The sequence below is a fragment of the Geotrypetes seraphini genome, chromosome 14 (genome assembly GCF_902459505.1).
Source record: "Geotrypetes seraphini chromosome 14, aGeoSer1.1, whole genome shotgun sequence".
NCBI lineage: Eukaryota > Metazoa > Chordata > Amphibia > Gymnophiona > Dermophiidae > Geotrypetes > Geotrypetes seraphini.
This window is the reverse complement of record NC_047097.1, coordinates 42,899,816-42,924,011: the sequence shown is the minus strand read 5'-3', so window position 1 is coordinate 42,924,011 and position 24,196 is coordinate 42,899,816. Positions and strand designations below refer to the sequence as shown.

General features: G+C 40.8%; 1 protein-coding gene across 4 annotated transcripts in view; it reads right to left on the bottom strand.

Moving 5' to 3' along the window:
• Positions 1-24,196, bottom strand: part of THSD4 (thrombospondin type 1 domain containing 4) — a 1,080,479-nt gene that overhangs the window by 327,363 nt on the left and 728,920 nt on the right. Inside the window, exon 1 of one of the 4 annotated variants that reach the window (XM_033919869.1) lies at positions 22,696-22,913. The exons of the other annotated variants lie outside the window; for them this stretch is intronic. Within the exon in view, the coding sequence (XP_033775760.1) occupies positions 22,696-22,767 (72 nt within the window). The 5' untranslated portion in view covers positions 22,768-22,913. Of the gene's footprint in view, positions 1-22,695; positions 22,914-24,196 lie in introns of those variants that run through there. 4 annotated transcript variants of the gene reach the window in all.

The window sequence follows — 24,196 nt, the reverse complement described above, 5'->3', positions numbered from 1 at the left end:
AGTAATGGAAAACAGCTGCAGATGTTAGCTTTTGCTCTCATCTGCTCTCCATCAAATTAAAGAATAGTCACACGGACTCTGGATCTTAACCAAGTGCCATTCCACAGACTAGTGAACTTTCAGCATTGCCCCACTTTCGTCAAAAACAGGGAAAGAGAAACCTGCAATCCATTCTGGAAATGAGCCTTTATCTCTGTGCTGCTATCAATTCTTGCCCTTTGCAAATGCAGAGCTTGGGCTGAAAATTCCTTTGGTCAAGGAACTGTGGCCCACACACCAAAGTTTTATGACCTGTTTAACATCATTTAATACATCTCATGTTGTCCTATTTATTTGTAGACTATCATGTGACATAAAGTACCCTGAAGTAATGATGACAATAAAACACATACTCTCATTGAGACAGGATGCCAATATTGAAAACCCTTTAATATTAAAATTTTAAGTAAAATAAATAGGCAAAGTCAATGAAATGTCACTTTAAGGTAAATCCCTAAGATTAAGGGGCAACTTTCTTTTTTGAAACTTTTTTATTGTGTTTAGCCTAAAACAAGTCATTATAATGCCTCAGATTGTATACATGGGGAATAAACATCCAAAACGCCAAGACATTCTCTATGTAAATTTAGTAGGATAAACATATGCCTGTAGTCTCTAATAGGCTAAGTATGACTTACCAATAAAATCTTTTTCTCATAGTCCATATTGTACTGGATATTCTATACATAAATATATCTGTAATATAATAGTGATGACAGCCTTGCCTAAGACATGGCCATCTCAAGCACTTATAACAAGCCAGCTGTCAAGAATATACATGTATATCAGAGTTCAAAGGTTTTATCTAACAACCAGAACAAAGAAACAAGTGGGGAAGAGACTATACACATCAGCCTCTAGAACAACTGTGGTTTATTAAGGATAAATCATCTGTTAAAACATAACACATATATAAATACAAGCCTAATATAGAGTCTTTTTCCTTTTATCGTTGGACCCTACATGGTCTGTGTTTCGGCTTCCAATAGAAAGCCTTCCTCAGGGGTGAACTTGTAATCCAGGAGGTAATGTTTATCTAAAAGAATTGTTCCAGGCTTGTGTTACACTACTCGCAACCACAAAATACTTGGTCCCAAACACTAAAAAGAAATGCACGATAAAAGGAAAATGACACTCGAGCACAAAAACATCTGGAAATTAGAGATTTTCAAAACAACAACAGCAACAACAAAAAGGCATTTTTCCAGTTCAAAAATTGCCATATTCAGGATGAGAATTTTAGATTTTTTCATCAAAACATCTACAATTGGACTTGGATGTCATATCAAAAATGCACCTCTAGAGAGTAATCCAAGATGGCGGCAGCATCTTATTAGCGCTCCTGAATGGACCTGAAAGCGTTTCGTGCACTTGTCCTACCTGTATCCAGATGTCGCATACAAAGCACAAGGGGATATTTCGGGTGGATCCTTTGACACCTTGAACTTCCTCCCCGATGCAGAGGTCGATTTGGGAGTTTGCGACTGTTTTGAACCCCAAAGAAATTCCTGGGAATTGAAAGCGTTACCCCCCCACCCGAGGAGAATTGGAGGAGTTTGCCTTGGAGACATCATTATCTCCCCCAGCAGCTGTCCCTCTACCACGTTCTGCTTCAATCGCGGCACTGACTGAGGAGCCCTGCCGAATTGAAGCTGCAGGGGAAACCCCGGATCGAGGAGCAGAAGCCACGAGACCAATGAAGGAGGAGGGAGACCTGGGAGCTGACAGAGGAACCAGCTTCCAGCTGATCAAGCCGCTGGTGGTTATATTAGAGAGCATTTGGGATGCTCTCTCTAGCCTGAATGTTGCAGTGGCCAAGTCTTCACAAGAAATTGCAACTTTAGTAAGTACAGTTGATTCATTGGGTCTTAAACTGGAAGGGACTAAAGAAGATTTTTCAAAAGATTTAAAACAAGTTAATGATAAAGTAGAAAAACTTCAAGATTTATCCTCTGGACTCATTAAGGACAAAATCCAATTGAATCGCAATGTAGAACAATTAGAAAATTTTAATTGGTGATTGAATATCCATCTTCTGAATTTTCCTAAGTCCCTGGGAGTATCGCCTATTGAGATGTTTAAAAGATATCTTATTTAAAACTGAAATTTTCTCCTGACTGTATACCACCTGTTAATAAGATTTATTACCTACCATCAAAAAAAAAAGCTGGAGTAGATCCAGGTGTTTAACAAGCTAATTTGAATATCAAAGGAGTTCTTAATGTTTCTGATCTTTTAGAATCTACTATGTCTGAATTATCTGAAAGAATGACATCATTAGTTTCACTAGTCTTCGAACAAGATGTAAATGCAATTTTTCAGTTATACTTTCGATCTTCTCAGCTGATGCTTTATGGTTAAAAAGTTTATATATACCCTGATGTGGCTAGACAGACAAAGAAATGGTTTCTTATAATGAGACCTTTGGGAGGTACTTTATGTGTTTTATTCTCCTGAACAGCTCCGAGCTTTCTTGGATTTGAAGAAGTTGACCACAAGGAATGTTTAGTCTAGTTACTATGAACAGTAGTTAGTTATAAAGGGATTCTTAACTGTTAAGCCTTTTCTTGAGTAACAATTATTTGAATTTAAGGGCCTGTTTTACAAAGCCATGCTAGCGGCTGCCGCGCGGCAACAGCCCTGAAGCCCTTTAAATCTCTATGGGCTTTGGGGCTGTTACTGCATTGCAGCCACTAGCGTGGCTTTGTAAAACAGGCCCTAAGTTTCTCTTCACTTATTCAGGATTCCTCCTCCACTGATTGAGGTCTAAGGAGCTATGAACTGTTTTCTTTAATTGTATAAAGATTTCCTTAGTTTAAATTTCATGCTGTATTGCTGTGATAAGAGTTAATTCTTATAATTTAATTTGAAAATTGATAAATAAAGAATAAAATAAAAAAATGCACCTCTATGTCTCTTCCAAAAATAAGAAGGAAAGCTCTAAGTGAAATTCTAAAATTGAACAATGCTAAAGACCAGCATGTGGAGAATGACAAGCAGAAACAAATACAGTGCTTTGTTCAGTATTCGTATAAGTCCCGAAGAGAGGCCCTAAATAGCTAACAAAAGTATACATCAACGTAAATTATAGATTCTTTTATCCAAAATTCTAAAAACCAAATTTATTTTTCTATCATTGATGCATTACTAATCTGAACAAAAAAAGGTTCACTTTTAGCATCAAAAGTGAAACCTGGCCCCAAATTCACTGCTGGGCATGATGGACCACTGGTTTGACCCAGCAGCGGCAATAAAAAAAAAAAATGCCAACAAAGATTAAGAGGTCCAGGGGGAGGGAAAGCACAAGTGTAGGATGGGGGGAGGGGGGCAGGAAGAAGCAGGGAGCATGGAGAGGATGGAGCGAGGGGCACAGGGGGTGCCACTCTTGGAATGGCGGAGACTTGACAACCAGAATTTGTGCATAAGTGACTGGGCCCCCCACCTTTTGGGAAGGAGGAGTGGAGTGATCTGATTTGCATATGACACATGTGAGAAATTGCAGGAGAACCTTAGGAAACCGAAAGCTGGTCATCAAAGAGGAACCTGAGAAGGGACATGATCGAAACGTTCAAGATAATAAAGGGAATAGACTTAGTAGAAAAAGACAGGTTGTTCACCCTCTCCAAGGTAGAGAGAACGAGAGGGCACTCTCTAAAGTTAAAAGGTGATAGATTCCGTACAAATGTAAGGAAGTTCTTCTTCACCCAGAGAGTGGTAGAAATCTGGAACGCTCTTCCGGAGTCTGTTATAGGGGAAAACACCCTCCAGGGATTCAAGACAAAGTTAGACAAGTTCCTGCTGAACCAGAACGTACGCAGGTAAGGCTAGTTTCAGTTAGGGCACTGGTCTTCGATCTAAGGGCCGCCGCAGGAGCGGACTGCTGGGCATGATGAACCACTGGTCTGACCCAGCAGCGGCAATTCTTATGTTCTTAAAGAATTAATTTTACACTGATATTAGTTCAATTGTTTATCTTACCTCACACTGGTGTACCTCTGACCACAGCAATTCATATTCATTGCCTGCTGCAGTCTCACAGGCTCCTTTCTGTCATGTCCAGCTGGGAAAGAAACAGGAAGTGATGTCAACAAAGGCAGGACGTGGCAGAGAAAAGCCTGCAGGGCTGCAGCAGGCAATGAATATGAATTACTGTCTGGCCACTGGTGACACCTCATTCCAAAAACCAAAAAATTCCAAAATCTGAAAAGTCTCTGGTCTTGAGGATTTCTGATAAAGGATTGTGAACCCATAGATACAGCACATTTACAGAAGTTCAAGATGTGTTACATTCAGGTACACCAGGTATCTCTCTGTCTCTAGAGGACTTAGAACCTAATTTTGGTTCCTGAGATAATGGAGGGTTCAGTCCCCAAGACCACAAAGGAACAGCAGCAGAATTTGAACCAGGCTGTGCAGGTTCTCTAACTTCTTTGCTACTCCTCCACTCCAGGTAAAAAAGGTGGTTGTGAAGAATTTGCAAGACTAAAGAAGAGAAAACCATGGGAATGAGTGGAATATATCCCAGGATATAAAAAGAGCTCAGAGAAGTTCTGACACGACCCTGAAGGATCCTGGAGATGAGAGAAATTTAATGTGATTGGAGAATAATAATAATTATTATTATTTTATTTTTATATACCGCCTAACCAGCAGTTCATAGCAGTTACACAATAGGTGCTCAGCATACAATATAATAATATCATACATAATAAAATTCTAAAATACAAGCATTAAAACTAATGAATAAGGAAAACACAATATAGACTAAAATAAGTATAGATTAAAAGATTAAAAGTACATTATAACTACATGATAATATAAAAATCAATAATGTATATTATATTGTTTAAATAAGTGGGTTTTAAGATCTTTTCAAAATTGATAGTAAGTAAGAAATGGAGAAACAAGAAGATTCAAACATGAATTCATTAATCCTGCTTGGAATGCTAAGGTCCTATCTAAATTTTTTTGTAACGACATGCATTTGCTGAAGGAAAATAAAACCAACCAGATCTATGAATATTTTTCTTAGAAATAAAAAAACTAAAATGAGAAGCAAGGTAAGCCGGTGCTAAGCCAAATAAAACTTTAAAACAAATGCATCCAAATTTAAATAGCACTCTAGCCTCAAACAGTAGCCAGTGAAGCTTTTGATAATATACACTGATATGATTGTGTTTTTTCAGATTAAAAATCAAACAAATAGCTGTATTTTGTATGATTTTTAGATGGCTAGTAGTTATTTTATACGATCCCAGATAAATAACATTACAATAATCCAATATTGAAAGGATTGAAGATTGAACCAGGATTTTAAATGATATAAAATCAAAATATTTCCTAATAGTACTCAGTTTCCAGAGGACAATAAAACATCTCTTAACCAGAGAATCTGTATGGGCCTTAAAAGATAAGGACCGATCCTAAAATAACCCCTAAAATTTTCAGCGTAGGAGATATCGAATGAGACTGACCATTTAGAAGTAAAGTTGTTTCATTAGAAGTAATTTTTTCATTAGAACTAGCTAGAAAGAATTTTGATTTCCCCGGATTTAATTTCAATCTAAATGTAGATGTCCAAATTTCCACTTGTGCATGAATAAAAGCTATATAATTTAACACTTCTGAAGTGAGTTCGGTTAGAGGAATGAGTATTAAAATGTCATCTGCGTAAACATAAAATTTTACCTGTAAACTATGTAATAAATAACATAGTGGTGCTAGGTAAACATTAAATAAAGTTGGAGAAAGTGGTGAACCCTGCGAGACTCTACTTTCATTTACCCATCTGGTAGAGTATTGACCAGCACTGACTACGTGGTAAGACCTGGTAAGGCAGATGATGTCTTATCACAAAGTGGTAACAAAGAAGTGGTGGGAAACTACAGATCAGTATACTTCAGCTTGGTCATTAGAAAAGTAATGGATTCACTTAATATATTTTTGGACTAGTTTTCAAAGGCTAGAACCTTCTTCCTCAGGTCAGAACAAAAGTAATGGAGATATGACCCCTTCCAGTTACTCACTATGGAAACTGTGTGCACATTTTATAGAATACGAAGGGAAGCTACCCAATTAATGCCAATTGACATAGATTATAGCCAATAATGGGTTGCTAAAGACAATAAGCATCTTATTATTCAACTAAGTTACATATTTAACTGACCTTATTCTATAACGGGTGGAAATTTATAGAACAAGGGGAGGATAAAGTATAGTTTCAAGCCACATACAGATAGGCATTGCTGGCGGAGAAAAACTAGAGAAACAAAATGGCGGTTGCGTGGTAGTAGTGAGTTTGGTCTGCTCTGCATAACCTTGCGATTTTACCTGCGAAAACCTTGTCTACTCTTTGGAGTTTTGTGATGCCTCAAACAAAACGCCACGGCTTTCTCAGGGTGGACTCTCCTTCTCCTCAACAAGCTTCGCCGGACAGATTTCTCACTAGCTTGCCTACTTTTGACATGAATCACACCTACATAGACGCCTAATGCCTCTTCTGGCATTAGCTATGCCTACAGTGGCGTTAGGTACCATAAAGCACCTCCAGAGGCATGATTCTAGTGCCTTTTTTAAAGCGCTGGTAGGCACCTTGAAAAGTCTTTTAAGTTCTCTATTAACTTTTTGAGTTAACTTAGGCACTAGTAGGGCATCTACCAGTGCCTAAGTTCTGCCACCGTTTAGAGAATATGGGTCTTAATGGTTAGTGCTGAGAGCTGGGGAACTGGGTTCAATTCACACTATACTGTAGATCCTTTTGACCCCGGACAAGGCATATAAACCTTCCATTGCCCCAGGTACAATACATAGATTATGAGCCCACTAGGAACAGAGAAGGTATCTGAATATAACATGCAAACCGCTTTGGTTGTACCACAGAAATGTGGTATATCAAATCCATGACCTTTTATGCCTGACTTGAAGCAGATAACTTGTCCAAAAGCTCCTGAAAAGTTTGATATTTTACAAAGGCAGATAGGAGCAATGTTTCCTTCCTAAAAGAGGCACAGTGTTTTACATATATGTACCTACTTAACTTCCCAGCCTAAGAGCTCAGTTATAAAACTAGCCCTCATTGTTTTCAAAATGTAAAAAAATGTTTGGTGAATGGTAAACATTATGGGGCAATTTTTAATAGGCTACGGAGTTGCAATGTACTATTTTATGTTTGACATCCAGATATTGCTGTACACTTTTACTGACTAGGTTCTACTGTGATTTTATTTTACTTTGTATTATTCTTATTTTCTTTTATTTCTTTGATTCTTTCAGTATTGTATTGCTTATGTTATGGTGCTATTGTATATGATGTATATTATGCTTATGTATTTGTTGGATTGCACCATGAGGTTTGTTATGTTTTGATTTTTGTAAAACTCAATAAAAATCTTATTGAACATGCACACTTTTTTCTAGATAATTTTCAAAGAAAAATTATCCAGGGCACTCTTTAAAAATTAGCATAATCTATGTGCACCCCAAGATATATCTTCTATTTCTATGGGCAGCCAATTTAGGGTGAAAGAGAGCTCAGATTTGTACGGGTTCGTTTTACAGGCTACTGCTAAAGTCATCCCATTGGACACAACCCAGCTTGAAGTGCATCTTCCAATGCTACTGCTCCAAGGGAATGTCAGAAAAGAAAGTAGCTGGAGTTGCTGTCAACACTCTAGTGACCAGAATTCATCTGCCCTGGCTTGGCTTGAAGTATTTTACCGACTCACTGAGAAGTTTCTTGGTGTCTTGTTGCAGTAATCCAATCCCATGTTTAAAGTAAAAGGTAAATATCCAGTTCATAATCAGCCTTCTTAACCAAATATTTAACCATTATTTTCTACAGAATTGACTACTTCCCCTGTTTTCTTTATCAAATTCTTACTATTTGACCAATGTTTGATTTACCAGATGTTCTCCAGAAGGAAATAGGAGAAAATTCTTTATAATAGGGCCTCTATTATAGTCTCATTCTTATTTCCGTAGGATAGACAACTAAGTCCCTGGTCAATTAATTATGACAGTTTTGTATTAATGAGAATGCAAGGAAGCAAAGCTTGCAAAAGTTCTGTGCTCATCCATTTAGCTAAAGGAAACCATTTAGAACCTTCACTGAATCCACTTCATGGCCCAAGCTAGACAGCTTCACTATCGCCTGCTTAGAAGAGTAACATAAACCTCATTTTCAGGCACCTAAAGCAAGAGCATGGTGTATCTGTCTGAATTCCCATTTGTCACCCATGTCTTCTGACCTCTTTCTAGTCAAATAAGTATCCTATAACACTCTTCACAGGCCTGTATGACAATCACCATTTCTATTCTCAAATTGCATTTGGAAAATAGAATTCTTTTTTATGTATTCTCTGATATCCAAATACAGTGGTACCTTGGTTTAAGAGCACAATTTGTTCCAGAAGCATGCTCTTAAACCAAAACACTCGTATATCAAAGCAATTTTCCCCATAGAAGATAATGGAAACTTGAACTATTCATTCCACCAAACCCCCCCTCCCCGAGGCTACCGGCGCTGCTCCATCACCCCCTGCCCCTGCTCTAACCGGCATCGCACCCCCCCAAACCAGCATCACAACCCTCCACCCCCACGAACGCTCCCCCGCGAGAACCGCAAAGCACCCCTGTGCTGAAAGCGGCATCCGCCCGCCCTTCCTCCCAAGCACTTGGTCCCTACCCCTTCTGCTCGTTGTAAGTGTGAATGCGAGCTCCCGCCTCTTGCCTGGGCTGGGCCTTGAGCATCTGCGCATGCTCAATGCCTTCTGGCTCTCGTTCTCTCGGGTAGAACAGTGGCGCCCATTTGATCTATGCTCAAATGTCGGGGCGTGAATGTCTGGTGCACTTTTGACGAGTCCCTGGGGCAAGCACATTGGGACTCTTTCCAGAACCTTGTTACCATGGACATTCAGTTGGAAAATCTATAAATGGGTATCTCATTGTAGGCATCCTGATGGCATGTCATAAGAGCTCTTCTATATGTTTACTTATTAAGTTTATGCTTATTTATTATATTTGGTGACTCACACAATTTTGGACCAGCCAAGTCAAGGTGATTTACAAGATAACTAAAATCAATAAGAAAATCCAGAAAAGAAGTCCAATATTAACAGGAAAGAAACTCATACGTTCAAAAAAGGGTAAAAGGAGACAGGAACATTATTATGTGTAAACGGTAGCATTTTGAGTATATTTGGGCTCAAAGGGATGCCAAGTTATAGAACTTCCCTTTCAATGTAGCCACTGTGGGGCTGATTCTATAAATGCAGCTAAATCGGACGGCACCTAGAAAAATGGTATCGGCCGCATGTCAGTCACACTCAGGGCTCCTTTTACTAAACGGAAGCGTTTTTAGCGTGCGCTGCAGATTAGCGCACACTAACCCCCGCGCTACGCAGAAAAACTAACCCCAGCTCAATGGAGGTGTTAGTGTCTAGCGCTAAGCGTGCGCTAAAACCGCTACCACAGCTTAGTAAAAGGAGCCCTTAGGCACTGTTTACAGAATCGCAGCTAGCAACTCCTATGTAAAACTTAGGCACCTGAAATGTAGGAGAGGGTTTTAAAGGCCTACATTTCAGATGCCTAAGTTTTTGGAGAATCATGCTTATTTATTTATTTTAAAAATGTCTATCCCGTTAAATCCTAAACGGGTAACAAAGGATATATACATAAATACAACAGACTCTACAAATTTATCAAAGATCAACAATAAGATCATGTCATAAAATTCATCATCTATCAATTTAAAACCATCAAGAGAAAGCTCGCACAAACAAGCATGTCTTTAGTTTTTGTTTTTTTTAAACGTTTTCAAAATTTGCACATATTCTCAATGTGCCTCTCATTGAGTTCCAAAGTATTGGCCCTGCTACAGGCACAGCAGCATTGCTGTTTTTTTTTATAATGTACATCCTGGTTTCTTTGCTCAATCAACTTCATTGTCAATTCTGATTGTAAATTTTTTTAAAATTAACCACGGACAGCAGCAGACGACCTTCATTAGAGCTGCAGTTTACTAAAGCATGTGCTGAAAAATTTATGGGATTTGCACGAATTGATTTACAACAAGACTCCTGAGGCAGGCCCTTATGGGCCGAAACACGATCGTGTCGAGTCCATTACAATAAAAGAAACCGAACACCAATTGGTCACTTTTGTTGTGTTTGCTGTTCACTGGTGTGAAGGCAGTTTCTCCTGTTTGTTTTCAAGCCACACCATAAAGCACATGGGGTATTATTGTCAGAATCTTGTACTCGATTCAAAATTGATAGGTAAATTTGATAGTGCAATTTTTTAAATACGGGAGTGATATGGTCATATTCAAGTTTCAAGTTTATTGTATATTTGATTAATTGCTTACTCAAATTTCTAAGCGATGAACATATCATTAAAATTACATAAAATTAAGGGGACAACAAAACAACAAAAACTAAACATACATAACATGTTAAAGACTAACATTACAAACATGTAAAAATGAGAAAAAGATGGGTAGAGAAATACAAATTGCTGATAGAAAAGAAGACAATTATGGTAAATACAATAAAGAGGGGATAAACAATGAACCTTAAAGAGGTTAAGGAAATGAAATGAAACCCCTAGTCAAGCTTTTTAAGTATCAAAAGCATCCCAGTAATTACTCTAGCAGCCTTATTTTGTATTACCTGCAGGGCATGAATTCCTGCCTCTGTAATGTCCAGAAATAGAGCATTACAAAAATCCAATTTACTGACGATAAGACTTTGGACTACAATCTGAAAATCTAACATTGACAACATATGTCTAACTCTTGACATAATCCTCATTTAACATAAAAGCTTCCTTAATTACATGCAATATATGATTCTCCATTGACAGGTGACTAACAAAGTACAAGCCTAAGTCACACTAAGCGCCATGCAATAGGCGCCTATCTTTTATAGAATCGGATAGGCGCCTATCACCCAATTACATTTTTTTTTCTCCAATTATTGAGGCTACTAAGAGTATTTTGCCAATTAAGTTACTTTTTCAATGTGGTTTTTCCCTTTGCACCTGCGGCAGCATTTCACATTAAGCTGCCTGTGTCGGCCCCATCGCAGAGGGAAGACACCAGGGCCGACACAGACAGCTTAATGTGAAATGCTGCCGCAGCTGGAAAAGGGAAAACCACAATGAAAAAGTATTTTTCCTGATATGAAGTTTATTTACAATCCTATGTAAACAGTTCCAATTGACACACCTAGACTCCTGGGCTGGCCTTACAACCATAACATGTTTCGGGTTGAGTTGTCCTTTTGTATCAATAAAATCATCTATTGGAACATCATAGGTTGTACTTTGTTTCATCTCCTCCATTAGTTTTGCTTGCTCTTTGATCTGCAGTGAATTTTCTTCTGGGTTCTTTTTTTTTTTTTTGCTGCATGACAACATTATGGCTGAGAATTGTTGACAGTCCTCACAATTGAGGATCCACAGTCATTTTTAACTTGCACTTGAGTAATCACTTGTATATGCTGTGATTTTGTGGATGGAAAAATAAAAATGGCCCACATGCATTCACTAAGTCCTTTTATACTGGTTTTAAGATGGGCTTGAACTCTGATTTGAGCAGTACATAATCTGTTTCACTATAATACACAGTACCCTCATTACTCATTTTTGGAGATGCAGTGTCACTCTGCTGAAGTGACCAACATCTAGAATTAGGGATAGGAAATGCCCGAACTGTGACGCCAGCTTTTTCTAAGGGACAAGAAGCCTAAAATACACTTATAAACATATAAACAGCCCACAGTGCATAGAATGAATGGAAACTAGAAATCTTTAATTTAATGTGCAAAAAAGAAAAAAGAAAAGAAAATTAATAGAAATAATAAATGCTGCATAGGAATAAAGTAACTCTCTCTGATGTACAATAATTAAGTTAGGGGTACTTTTACTAAAGTATAGTACATTTTGAACTTATGACACATTTGACACAAAGAAGGAGTGGCCTAGTGGTTAGAACTACAGCCTCAGCACCCTGAGATTGTGGGTTTAAATCCCATACTGCTCCTTGTGACAGTGGGCAAGTCACTCAATCCTCGATTGCCCCAGATACATTGGATAGATTGTGAGCCCACCAGGACAGAAAGGGAAAATGCTTGAGTACCTGATTGTAAACTGCTTAGATAGCCTTGACAGGTGGTATATAAATACCTAAATAAATAAAAATTAATGTATAGTAAATACAAATCCTGTGTGGTGAATGTAGCGAGAATGCCCTGTATCTGCCCTGCATTTACCACACAGGATAGAGTTACCCCACAAGTGCCTTGTTACTTGCAGCCACACTATCAGGTGATGCACGCAGACCCAGACCCGAATTAAATGTATAAGGGGCAACAACTCGTTGCAGCACACCCCAACCCCTGCACACATTCTCCTTTCCTGATTCAGTTTGCAGTTTAAGCATTTTAGAGAAAGGGATTGGGTGTTGTATACTGCCTTTTTGTAGTTTTATAACCACATTCAAAGCAGTTTACATACAGGTACTATCTGTCCCAATCTATCTAATGTACCTGGGGCAGTGGAGGATTAAGTGACTTGCCCAGGGTCACAAGGAGCAGCGTGGGGTTTGAACCCACAACCTCAGGGTGCTGAGGCTGTAGCTCTAACCACTGATTCCACAATGAAATCTGATCCTCCACCTGCATCCCCCCCTAGGTCAGAGCCCCTTCCAATCTATCACGCTCTGTGATGACATTACTCAACCCCTTGATCATCCAACAGATTCCTCCTGATGACATTACCGAAACTCCTGATCACCCAACAGATTGCCCCCCTTCCCAAGATAACATCGCCCCACCACCCCTCCTGACAAAAGCTTCACTCCCTGGCAAAAATCCTGCCCAAAAAAGAAACCCAAGCCCCTCTGAGTCTATCCTACTCCACACCCCTGACCCCATCCAGAACATACCCATGGTTCATCACTGATGGGGCAGAAATCCCAAATGGCAGAGATTCACCTCCACTGCTGCTGAAAGGATTGGTGCTCTCCTTCAAAACTGCACCTGCCCCAAGCATTCGTCTCCCAGTACTCATTCTGACTCCTAGCAGTAGTACTGCACTAGGATCCACAGTACAGAAACATAACCCTATAGTATTAGTACTATGAGACTACCATCATGTGTCACTGGTGCCATTTTTGAAGGCACTGGTGAAGGTGGAAGCAACTCTGGAATTGGTCTCACCATCAGACACCAGGGTTTGCTGGGCTTTTGGGGGGACATGTTTGGAAGGCTGGAGTCTTGGGGGAAGGGCTACTGCTTTGAGGGACTTAAATTGGGAAAGAAGACATATGTGGTTGGGATGTTAGCCACTAAGGAGGGGGTCCCTTGGTTTGGGGGCGATCTGGTTGGGTTAGTTAGTGGCTAAAATTTAACCAACTATATTGCACAATAACTGGCAATATTCAGCACTGACTGAGTTTAGACGGCAAATCAGACCACCTAAATAGCAGCCTTATCTTTGCTCTTAACTGGTCAGCACCGAATATCAACCTAACCAGTTAAATTATAACTGGTCAAAAAAACCCAGATACTCGAACGCTGCTCACCAGAAATTGGCCAGCACTGAATATTCAGGCTCACTGCTGACCATGGAACATAGACAGGCTGCCTCCCAAGGTCTGAATATTAGGCTCAATATAATTGACTGAATTTTGTCCCAATAGTATAGCAAATATTCTGTGAACTACAATCAATCAGTAAGAGTGAAATTGCTCACTACTGAAAGTTGTGCTATGAAAAGGCAAATCGCTCTGGTCACTCTAGAGATGGACAGCTTGATTCAGCTTGTACATATTTAAATGGCTCTGTTAATATTTTTAAGCTTTTTAATTTTGGGGGATCTGTATTGCATTGTTTAAGTGAGTGATTCCTGGGAATTGGAGGAGAGCGGATGTGGTCCCTATTCATAAAAGTGGTCACAGGGATGAAGCAGGAAACTACAGGCCAGTGAGCCTCACTTCAGTTGTTGGAAAAATAATGGAAGTTTTGCTGAAAGAAAGGATAGTGTACTTCCTTGAATCTAATGGGTTACAGGATCCGAGGCAACATGGCTTTACAAAAGGTAAATCGTGCCAAACGAACCTGATTGAATTTTTTGATTGGGTGACCAGAGAGCTGGATCGAGGACATATGCTAGATGTAATTTACTTGGATTTCAGCAAAGCCTTTGATACAGTTCCTCATAGGAGGCTGTTGAACAAACTTGAAGGGCTGAAGTTAGGACCCAAAGTGGTGAACTGGGTCAGAAACTGGCTGTCGGACAGACGCCAGAGGGTGGTGGTTAATGGAAGTCGCTCGAAGGAAGGAAAGGTGAGTAGTGGAGTACCTCAGGGATCAGTGCTGGGGCCAATCCTGTTCAATATGTTTGTGAGTGACATTGCTGAAGGGTTAGAAGGAAAAGTGTGCCTTTTTGCAGATGATACCAAGATTTGTAACAGAGTAGACACCGAAGAGGGAGTGGAAAATATGAAAAAGGATCTGCAAAAGTTAGAGGAATGGTCTAATGCCTGGCAACTAAAATTCAATACAAAGAAATGCAGAGCAATGCATTTGGGGATTAATAATAGGAAGGAACCGTATATGCTGGGAGGTGAGAAGATGATATGCACGGATGGGGAGAGGGACCTTGGGGTGATAGTGTTTGAAGATCTAAAAGTGAAAAAACAGTGTGACAAGGCAGTGGCTGCTGCCAGAAGGATGCTGGGCTGTATAAAGAGAGTCAGTAGAAGGAAGAAGGTGTTGATGCCCCTGTACAGGTCATTGGTAAGGCCCCACTTGGAGTATTGTGTTCAATTTTGGAGACCGTATCTGGCGAAGGACGTAAGAAGACTTGAGGCAGTCCAGAGGAGGGTGACGAAAATGATAGGAGGCTTGCACCAGAAGACGTATGAGGAGAGACTGGAAGCCCTGAATATGTATACCCTAGAGGAAAGGAGAGACAGGGGAGATATGATTCAGACGTTCAAATTCTTGAAGGGTATTAACGTAGAACAAAATCTTTTTCAGAGAAAGGAAAATGGTAAAACCAGAGGACATAATTTGAGATTGAGGAGTGGTAAATTCAAAGGCAATGTTAGGAAATTCTACTTTACGGAGAGGGTGGTGGATGCCTGGAATGCACTCCCGAGAGAGGTGGTGGAGAGTAAAACTGTGACTGAGTTCAAAGAAGCGTGGGATGAACACAAAGGATCTAGAATCAGAAAATAGGATTAAATAAAGAACTAAGGCCAGTACTGGGCAGACTTGCACGGTCTGTGTCTGTATATGGCCGTTTGGTGGAGGATGGGCTGGGGAGGGCTTCAATGGCTGGGAGGGTATAGATGGGCTGGAGTAAGTCTTAACAGAGATTTTGGCAGTTGGAACCCAAGCACAATACAGGGTAAAGCTTTGGATTCTTGCCCAGAAATAGCTAAGAAGAAAAAATTTAAATTGAATCAGGTTGGGCAGACTGGATGGACCATTTGGGTCTTTATCTGCTGTCATCTACTATGTTACTCTGTAAGTTTATTTGACCCATTTATGGAACTAACAATATTGATAAAAATCTCTAATAGATTATGACTCTCTTTTACAAAACCATGGCAGAAAGTGAAGCAGCCCATAGGAATTGAATGGGCTGTGTCACATTTGCTGCATGGGAATCGCTACTGTAGCTTTTCAAATGGAGCCCTCCGATTTTCCATAATGAAAAAATTGAGAATAAAATTATTTAATTAATAATTGGGAACCACACATTCCTCTTGAGTGTCAGGTTTTATAATTCTTTTTAATATGACAGTCTAAGGGGCCCTTCTGCTAAAAGAGCAGGATTTTAACTCTTGGCAAGCCTAAAACTAATGCTGCTTCTTTTTTTTTTACTGCAAGTCTTACATCAACATTCAAATTAAAATGCAGTACCTGCTCCCAGTTAACACAGAAGCTTCCTATTTAGAAAACTGAACGTGGTCCCATGTTAACTGTTTTTATTAATACATCACATGTAGGCCCAAATTCTCTACATGACGCCATAAGCTAGGCAGCCCTACCTCTGTAATCATTGCAATTGGAGTTAATCGGTGCAGTAATTGACCGCATCATTTAAAACCGATTAAAATGTCATTAAAAAAATGTAGGCAACTACATAAAAGGATGCCATAATTGCATCTACAGAGGCACCTAATGGCATTTAAGGTCAAAGCAGGTGTGGGTTTGTGCAGGAAATGGCCTTAGGCACCGCTAGGCACCTCTGTAGACATGATTCTCGTTAAACATAGAAGTCGGGAATCTAGGCCTTCAAAAGATTGGCTACATTATGAGCGCCTAAGTTTAATGGTGGGCAAAATTCCGCAAATGGCTCCATAGCGTGATTGATACGTGATCTGCAGCATTTTTTGTAGGTGGCTGCCGATGTAGGCAGAATCTGACCCTTTATGTATACTAACTGCAAAATGCTTAACATAGACCTGGGGGAAGACACTTGATACTATTTGAGATTCTGAATTAGAAGCAGGGTACTTGGACAGATAGATCACTGGTCTGACACAGTATGGCTATTCTTATGTTCTTCCATGCCCACTCTCTGCCCATGCCACGCTCCCTGACAGAAACTTTGAAAAAAATTAAGTAACACGTGTTTTAATGTGCATTACTAAAGCAAACTATCGAAAAACTATACAATGCAGTCACGCGGTAGCCTCTTTTCGTGCATTAACCACGTGTTAATTGCTTAATGCACTAAGTAGTTTATTTATATTTGACATTTAGATACCATATTTTTATCATTAAATACTGACACAGCTGAGGGTGAAATGTGCAGAGTTTGGATGTTTTGGGCTACACTTGTTTTTAAAATGTATAAGGGCCAAAAGGGTACCCAAACTGATCAGATGACCACTGGAGGGATGAAAAGATGGCCCCCACACACTCTCCCAGCGATCAGTGATCCCCTCCCACTCCTACCCCCCAATATCTGCATGAAACAGTACATATCTGTCTCTATGAGAGCTACAGATACTATGGCCAGTCCTAATAGAGCTGCAAGCAGGTTTCTGGAGTAGCCTGGTGAGCAGTGCATGGATTGCAGAGAAGGGGACCCAGGCCCATATGCCACCCTAACTAGTACACTTGTGGTGAAAAGTGTGAGCCCACCAAAACCAATGGTACTGCCATATAGGTACAGGAGTTATGGCGAGATGCATAGCTGGCACCCTTAACGTGAAGTTCACAACAGTGGCCCCTAGGGTGCCCCACTGCTCTGCTGGCATGACTGCCAGGAGAAGGGGTTGTGTTCAGGCCGGGTTCCGGCCCTTCCTCCTTGTTTTGCTGGGCTCCCGGCTGCCTCTCGGTGACCTGCCCCGTTCTCCTACGCCTTGCCGGGCTAGCTCCGTGGAAGGTTAGGGGGAGGGACGCGGGCTGAGGTCGGCTTCATTCAGGAAGGCTATCTGGAAGAGTGACGAGGAAGAGGAACCGCTTGGAGAAGGTGCAGAGTGGGCAAGAAGGGCGGGGACGGCAGTACCTTGGAGAGCCCTTGGAGGAAAGTGGACGTCGCTGGATAGAGCCTATAGCTTTGATGTTGCCTAGGTATATGGGTGGGATTTATGTGGCTTCTCATTTTGTTCCCTTTTACAAATCTCTTATTCGCTGGTGCTGGCTCTGTGGAGGCACGAGAGCCCCAGGGTTAAGTAAACTTGTTCACCCTGTCTAGGGGAGGGGTCTTCTGTGTTGATTTTAGCACCCTAATCTTATATATATATATATATATATATATATATATATATATATATATATATTTATTTTATTTTTTTAAACTGCTTCCTATGCTTTTATGGTATTGGGTTTCAAAAGTTATGTAAATTTCCCCTTCAATGCTCTACCTTTTACATTACCTCACCATGCACTCGGGGGCCCCCTACCCTGTTTGCTGCCCCCTACTGCTGGCCCTGGAAGGGAAAGAGGAAGAGATGCCTGGACAGCCTGTTTGCCTTCTCCTTATACTGATGAGGCCCCCCCTGATGTTTTTGGGCAGGCAGTCAGGGGCCCAGGTGGAAGAAAAGACTTTGTGCGCTGCTGACAGGTGTATGAGACGGAGAAGGAGGGGGAGAGAAATGCTGCTGCACCCAATTGGTGAGCGAGAGGAAAGGAGGGAGGAAGAAGACCAGGGAAGGGAGAGGAGGGGAAGACAGATGCCAAGACCATGGGAGGGAGGGAAATGAAGGAAGGAAAGGAGATACCAGACCATGGAGGGGGAGGTAGAGACAGAAGAAAAGGAGAGGAGAGAGATGCTAGGGAGGGGAGAGAAGGAAAGGAGATAGAGATGCCAGACCAGAAAAATGGAGAGGGGAGGTGAAGCTGTGATGACTCATGTACAAAGGAGAGAAGGGGCACAGGATAGACAGTTTATTGAAAGGAAATAAAAAGAGGGAAGATGCCATATGGAAGAGAGAGAGGGCGAACACTGGATGGAGAGGGCAGACAATGGATGGCAGTAAGAGAATGATGAGAAGATGAGGAAAGCAGAAACCAGACAACAAAAGTAGAAAAAAAAATTCTATTTGTTTTATTTATTTATTTTTGCTTTAGGATAAAGTATTATTGTAGCTGTGTTGATAATCATTTATTAACAGAAAATGGAAATAATGTGATACTGTTTATTGGACTAATTTTAATACATTTTTAACTTATTCAGAGTCCATAACTCCTCTCCTCAGGTCAGGACAGGGATACTGTAACAGCAGTATAGTTTACTGACCTGAAGAAAGAGGTCTGAAAGCTAATTGAGAAATGTTCTAGTCCAATAAAATGGCAGGCACTAAATTTTCTTCCCGCTATGCCCCATGCCTCCTACCCAAATGCAAAATATAAATTGGTGGACTTCCCAAAGCCCTGCCAGCTAAAGATCTCTTCCTCTAGGAAGGAAGGGGAGATTTGGTCAGAGATGTTTGGAGGTTGCATAAAAGAAAAATTACACTGGCATTGGTATGGTAATCTTTGTTTATTTTGAATTTTAAAATAAAAGAAATAAAGTGGAAATAAAGAAGTAAAAAAAAGGGGCAGGGGTGTGTGGAAGGGGGCGGGGCATGGTGGGGTGGGGCAGGACAGGGGGCCCAGTGGAATTGTGTGCCTAGGGACCCTGGATGAATTAATCCTGCCCTGGATTTGAGTCTATCTCATGGAGAACAAAGATGTCACCTGCATACATTTATAGTGTTTCGCAGGGGGATAAACGGGAATGACATGGTGGTTGTTACCCGTGGCTAGCCGTGGATAACCCGCTGAAACGGGGAGAGAAAAAATAGTGGTCACTGCGGGGACGGGGACAAGGCCATTTACCGCCCTGTGGAACGGTAAATGGTCTTGTCTCCGCAGTGAAGCAATCACGGATCGCATGGTCCAGCATCCCCACACGATCATTGCATCCTGCCATCTCCCTCCCACCTCACCTTAGGTGCCTACTTTAATTCTTCTTCTCCCAGCCGCACGCTTTCAATAAGCTGTGCGTGCGGCTGCTCGAGTTGTTAAACCTTCTCCTCTTATGCAACTTCCTGTTTCCGGTTGCATCAGAGGAGAAGATTCAACAATTCAAGCAGCCGCGCGTGCGCAGCTTATTGAAAGCATGCGGCTGGGAGAAAAAGAATTAAAGTCGGCACCTAAGGTGAGGTGTGAGGGAGATGGCTGAACATTGCGATTGGGCGGGAGGGAGCTGCTGGACCGTGCTGGACTGGTCGGACTGTGCAAGGGGTGCTGAAGGGCGGTAGAAAGGAACAGATGGTGAAGGGGGTGGCGAGAGAAAAAGGTGGTGGTAGAAAGGAATAGAACAGACGCTGAAGGAGGGTGGAGAGGAACAGACGCTGAAGGGAAATGTGGAAGACAGAGTGGGGAGAAGACGCTAAAGGGAAATAGGAAACAGAGAGTGGGGAGAAGACACTGAAGGGAAATGGGGAACAGAAAGTGGGGAGAAGACACTGGAAGGGAAGAAGACAGAGATGCCAGACTATGGGGGGCGGAGGGAAGAAGATGGGTGCCAGACCAATTGGGGAGGTGTGGGTGTGAAGGGAGAGGCACAGTAACATAACAAACGCATGACGCAGAGAGAAGACACAGTGGATGGAAGGAATTGAATGAGAAGATGAGGAAAGCAGAAACCAGACAACAAAGGTAGAAAAAAAAAATTCTATTTATTTATTTTTCTAGTTCAGCAGCCAGAACATTGATTTATAAGGAAGGAATAAGCTAAATATTGCAGTACTGAGGCTTGTATGGATGTTGCGGGGACGGGCAGTGAAGGGGACGGTGGAGACAGGGACAGGGTGGTGAAGGGAATGGTGGTCCGGGCACGGGGCAGTGACAGGGACAGAATTTTTCCCCGTGTCATTCTCTAATGTAGATTTTTAAAAGAATAGGCTCCCAACATGCAATTAAGTGCAATTTACATCAATTGCAAGGTGCCAATTAAGTCTATTAAAGAATTCAGGGCCCCTTTTACAAAGCCATAACACATGCACTGAAGCCCATTCGATTTGTATGCCATAAAGAATGTGCCACTGACTGCACAGTCTTACTGAACTTTAGGAAATAGAGCACAAAGTTTGTTCACATCATGACCCTGAAAATATTATGGTTGTTTGGTGAGCACCCACTGATTCAGAGAAGAGATCACCCACAATATTTAAACCCAGAGGCAGCAGGAATTTGTATGGGGTGCAAAGGATCCTGAGATTGATCTATGAAGTCATGTGACTGCATTCAGTTTTTTTCTCCATGTGGACCCTTTGCCCTGATGTTTTTTGCCTGGACCTTTCTGCTGAATCTTGCTTGCCCTGTTTCCTGAACTGTGCTTGGGTTTCTCAGAACCAACATCTCTCTCACCCAAACGTTATCCAAATGGACTAGGAAACAACAGAAACTCCCATGATGGCCCAGTTGGGGGGGGGGGCTTTCCTTTCACTCTAAGGCTCCAAGAAGGTATATGGATGTCTCCTTCCTAACAGCCATACACGCTCTTGATCACTACCCAAGATTTGTTCAGTGGCGTAGCGAGGGTGCCCCCCTTTTCTTCCCCATACAACTTCAGCGTTCCCCTGCGGTTCTCCCTCTGATGGTTTTAAGAAAGGTTTGAACAAATTCCTGGAGGAAATGTCCATAGTCTGCTTGCCCTGGATCGGTAGCATGGAATATTGCTACTACTTGGGTTTTGGCCAGGTACTAGTGGCCTGGATTGGGCTACTGGGCTTGATGGACCATTGGTTTGACCCAGTAAGACCATTCTTATGTTCTAAGCGGGAGAGCTGACACAGTCACGAGGAACATGTTGAAGTTGTTGCTCTTGGCAGTGAACAACTAGAGGTATGGGGAAGGGGGGGAGTGGGAAGAGGCAGAGGGGGCAGAGAGGAGGAGGGGCACCTCCAACATGGCACCCGGGGCGGACCGTCTGATTGTGCTTAAGTTACCCATATTCTCAAACATGAATTGATATATATTCATTTGCATCACATAGGACCATATTTCCTTTTCAGTTTTCAAACAACTATTTATGTTTTTCACCGAGACCAGAACTGCCCTGGTTAATGTTGAAATCGGTGACATTTCTACACCTTTGAAACCATTTTACCATATTTGTTTTTTCTTGACAGGAAAATGCTTAATCAGCTTTACTAGGCTTCAGCTAGGGCTAACAACAGATAAAGCTGAAAGAAGGATTCATCACTCCAGCGGGGATTTAATTTTCCATGTCCACCTACAGTTTGGGACGTTTTAAACATGAAGAATAAAAAATATTGCTCTTCAAAAGACAACAATTCTAAAAGCATTTTAAAAAGATTATTATTCTAGGACACATTTGTTATTTGTCGGTACATATTTATATTAAATAAATATTTATACAAATATATTTTTGTAATATATAAAAAGAATCACTTGATGTTTAAGATAAGAAATTGCACATAATCTCATTTACCGTATAAACATTTCTACTGCAAAATTAATTCAGTTATCAATAAAATGTATTGGAAGTAAATAAACTATGAAATATCATGTCATAAATATGCCCATACTGTAAAAGAAAAACAGAGATATACTACTGAAAGATGAATATAAATTAAGATAGATAAAAAAGGAAACAGGCATAAAACAACTGATAACACCAGTACCATTGATCTGTCATAATCATTACAAAGAGTAATAAATAAAACATACTACATCAAAACAATATCTAATAGGTACAAAACAACTTTTCAAGTTCCCATCCTTCTCATCTCAAGCAAAAAAGTTACATAAATACTTTGGATGATAAACTGCACTATGCCTCTTTATGCAGCAGAAATAACAAACCTGAAAAGCACGCTTATGCTCTAAAAAAAAAGCAACAACCACCCCAAAAATCCTCTTTTCTTTCTTTTGTACTGTTTTCCCATAATAAAATCCTAGTTTAGCTAGTAAAGTGTTCCAATACGATTACAACCACCTTTTTTTTTTTTTTTTTTTTTTTTCAACACAAGGCAGCACATTCCTAAAATGTCATTGTGGACAATGCACTTTGCACAAGTTAGAAAATATTCATGATCTCTCCTTGTAGACAAAGAAAGTTAATGGGACCTTTCACAAGAATATCATTTTTTTTTTGACAAGAAGTTCTGTTTTGGCTTACCTCTCCCCCTGGTCTCGCTAACACTGCTGCCTGAAAGCAGAGCAATGTTAAGATCAGATAGCTGACAAACATTATTAAGCAGCCAACGTTAGAACTACCCAAGAGGAAAAATCACTCTGCCAAGTGACTAACAACTAGCAGATGCACTTGTGCCTCCGTATTTAGAGCCCTGGAGTTCTGAAGGCACGACTCTCTCCTCTGCTTCTCTTACTGTACTAGCAGGAGCTTTGCTCTTAGCCACTGCTCTGAAGACAACTGGTAAGCTGATCTCTTCATGTAATGACTTTTCTCTGCTGGGGGAGGGGGCAGGAGAAAGAGACAGCAGTGAATTGGGGCTGTAGTCAGAAAGAAGGGGAGGGAAGATGGGTAAATGTTAAGTTATGCATCCGCTCTGATTCATTAAACTGCCTAAAAGGTACGAGGGGAGTTGTCACTGCCCTCTTGACTTAAGGAAGCATGACTGGAGCAAAAGAGGCAACTTGCAAGATATTCCTGCTGAAAGGGGAACAAAATGGTCTAGCTAAAACTGCAGGTTTATGGCAATTAATCTTCCAAGAAAGAACTGCAAGAACCATCAAAATGATTTGTAACCTTATGTGGCAGTGCAAAACTGTTGGAGATTATATACAGAATGTAATATTTTCTACAAAACGAAACACAGAGAGAGTTGTCCGGTGGAACTGAGAAATACTGCTAAATTGCAATCCGATTAATGCTTACAAAAGCTTGCTGACAAGTTCTCTTAATGTATATCTTGGAAAATCTTCATGGAATCTGTGCTATGGGATGATATTCTGCTGCCCCTAGTGGGAAATTACCCCTCAGAGCACCTAGGTATTCTCTCTCTGCCTGACGCTTGCACATCTGTGGACTGTAAACCTGTTGAAATGAACCACAGGGAATGTGAGAAAAAAAAGAAAATAATTAAAACAACATCTTCTCCCAAGAGAAAAGGCTTTTAAACCATCTGATAGATCCCTTTTCCTTTCCCAAATTAAACTAAAATACCTACATAGGAAAAATCACCTTCTAAAGTAACATTTCAACACAGCTGATCACAATCTGTTTTCTGCATGTTAAATGGTTTAGCCAGAGCTACATCCAGCTTGTCCATGGCTTACCCAAAAAATCACTTATAAAATGATCTCTAAACCTTATCATTTTATAAAGTTTAGTCTAACTTCTTGCTCTTGTGTTCTCATAAGGCCTTTGATTTTCTCTGGGAAGCCAGGAAGTTTCAATACAACTAAGCAGGGGATAAGGAAACTACTGGAAACGGAGCATTTCCTGCTGCTTGGCATACCTGGGAACTTTTAAGTTTGCATTCTTCCTTCTCATAGCCAATGACCATCCATCACAGTCATATTTCTTTCTACTGGTCAGCACATTTCATCATTCAGAAGTTAGCCTCGGCAGAATCACACACGGTATGGCTCTGTATCCTCAAGCAATGAACAACCAAGAAGGAGGTTATCTGGTCTGTCTTTTCACCATTCCCATA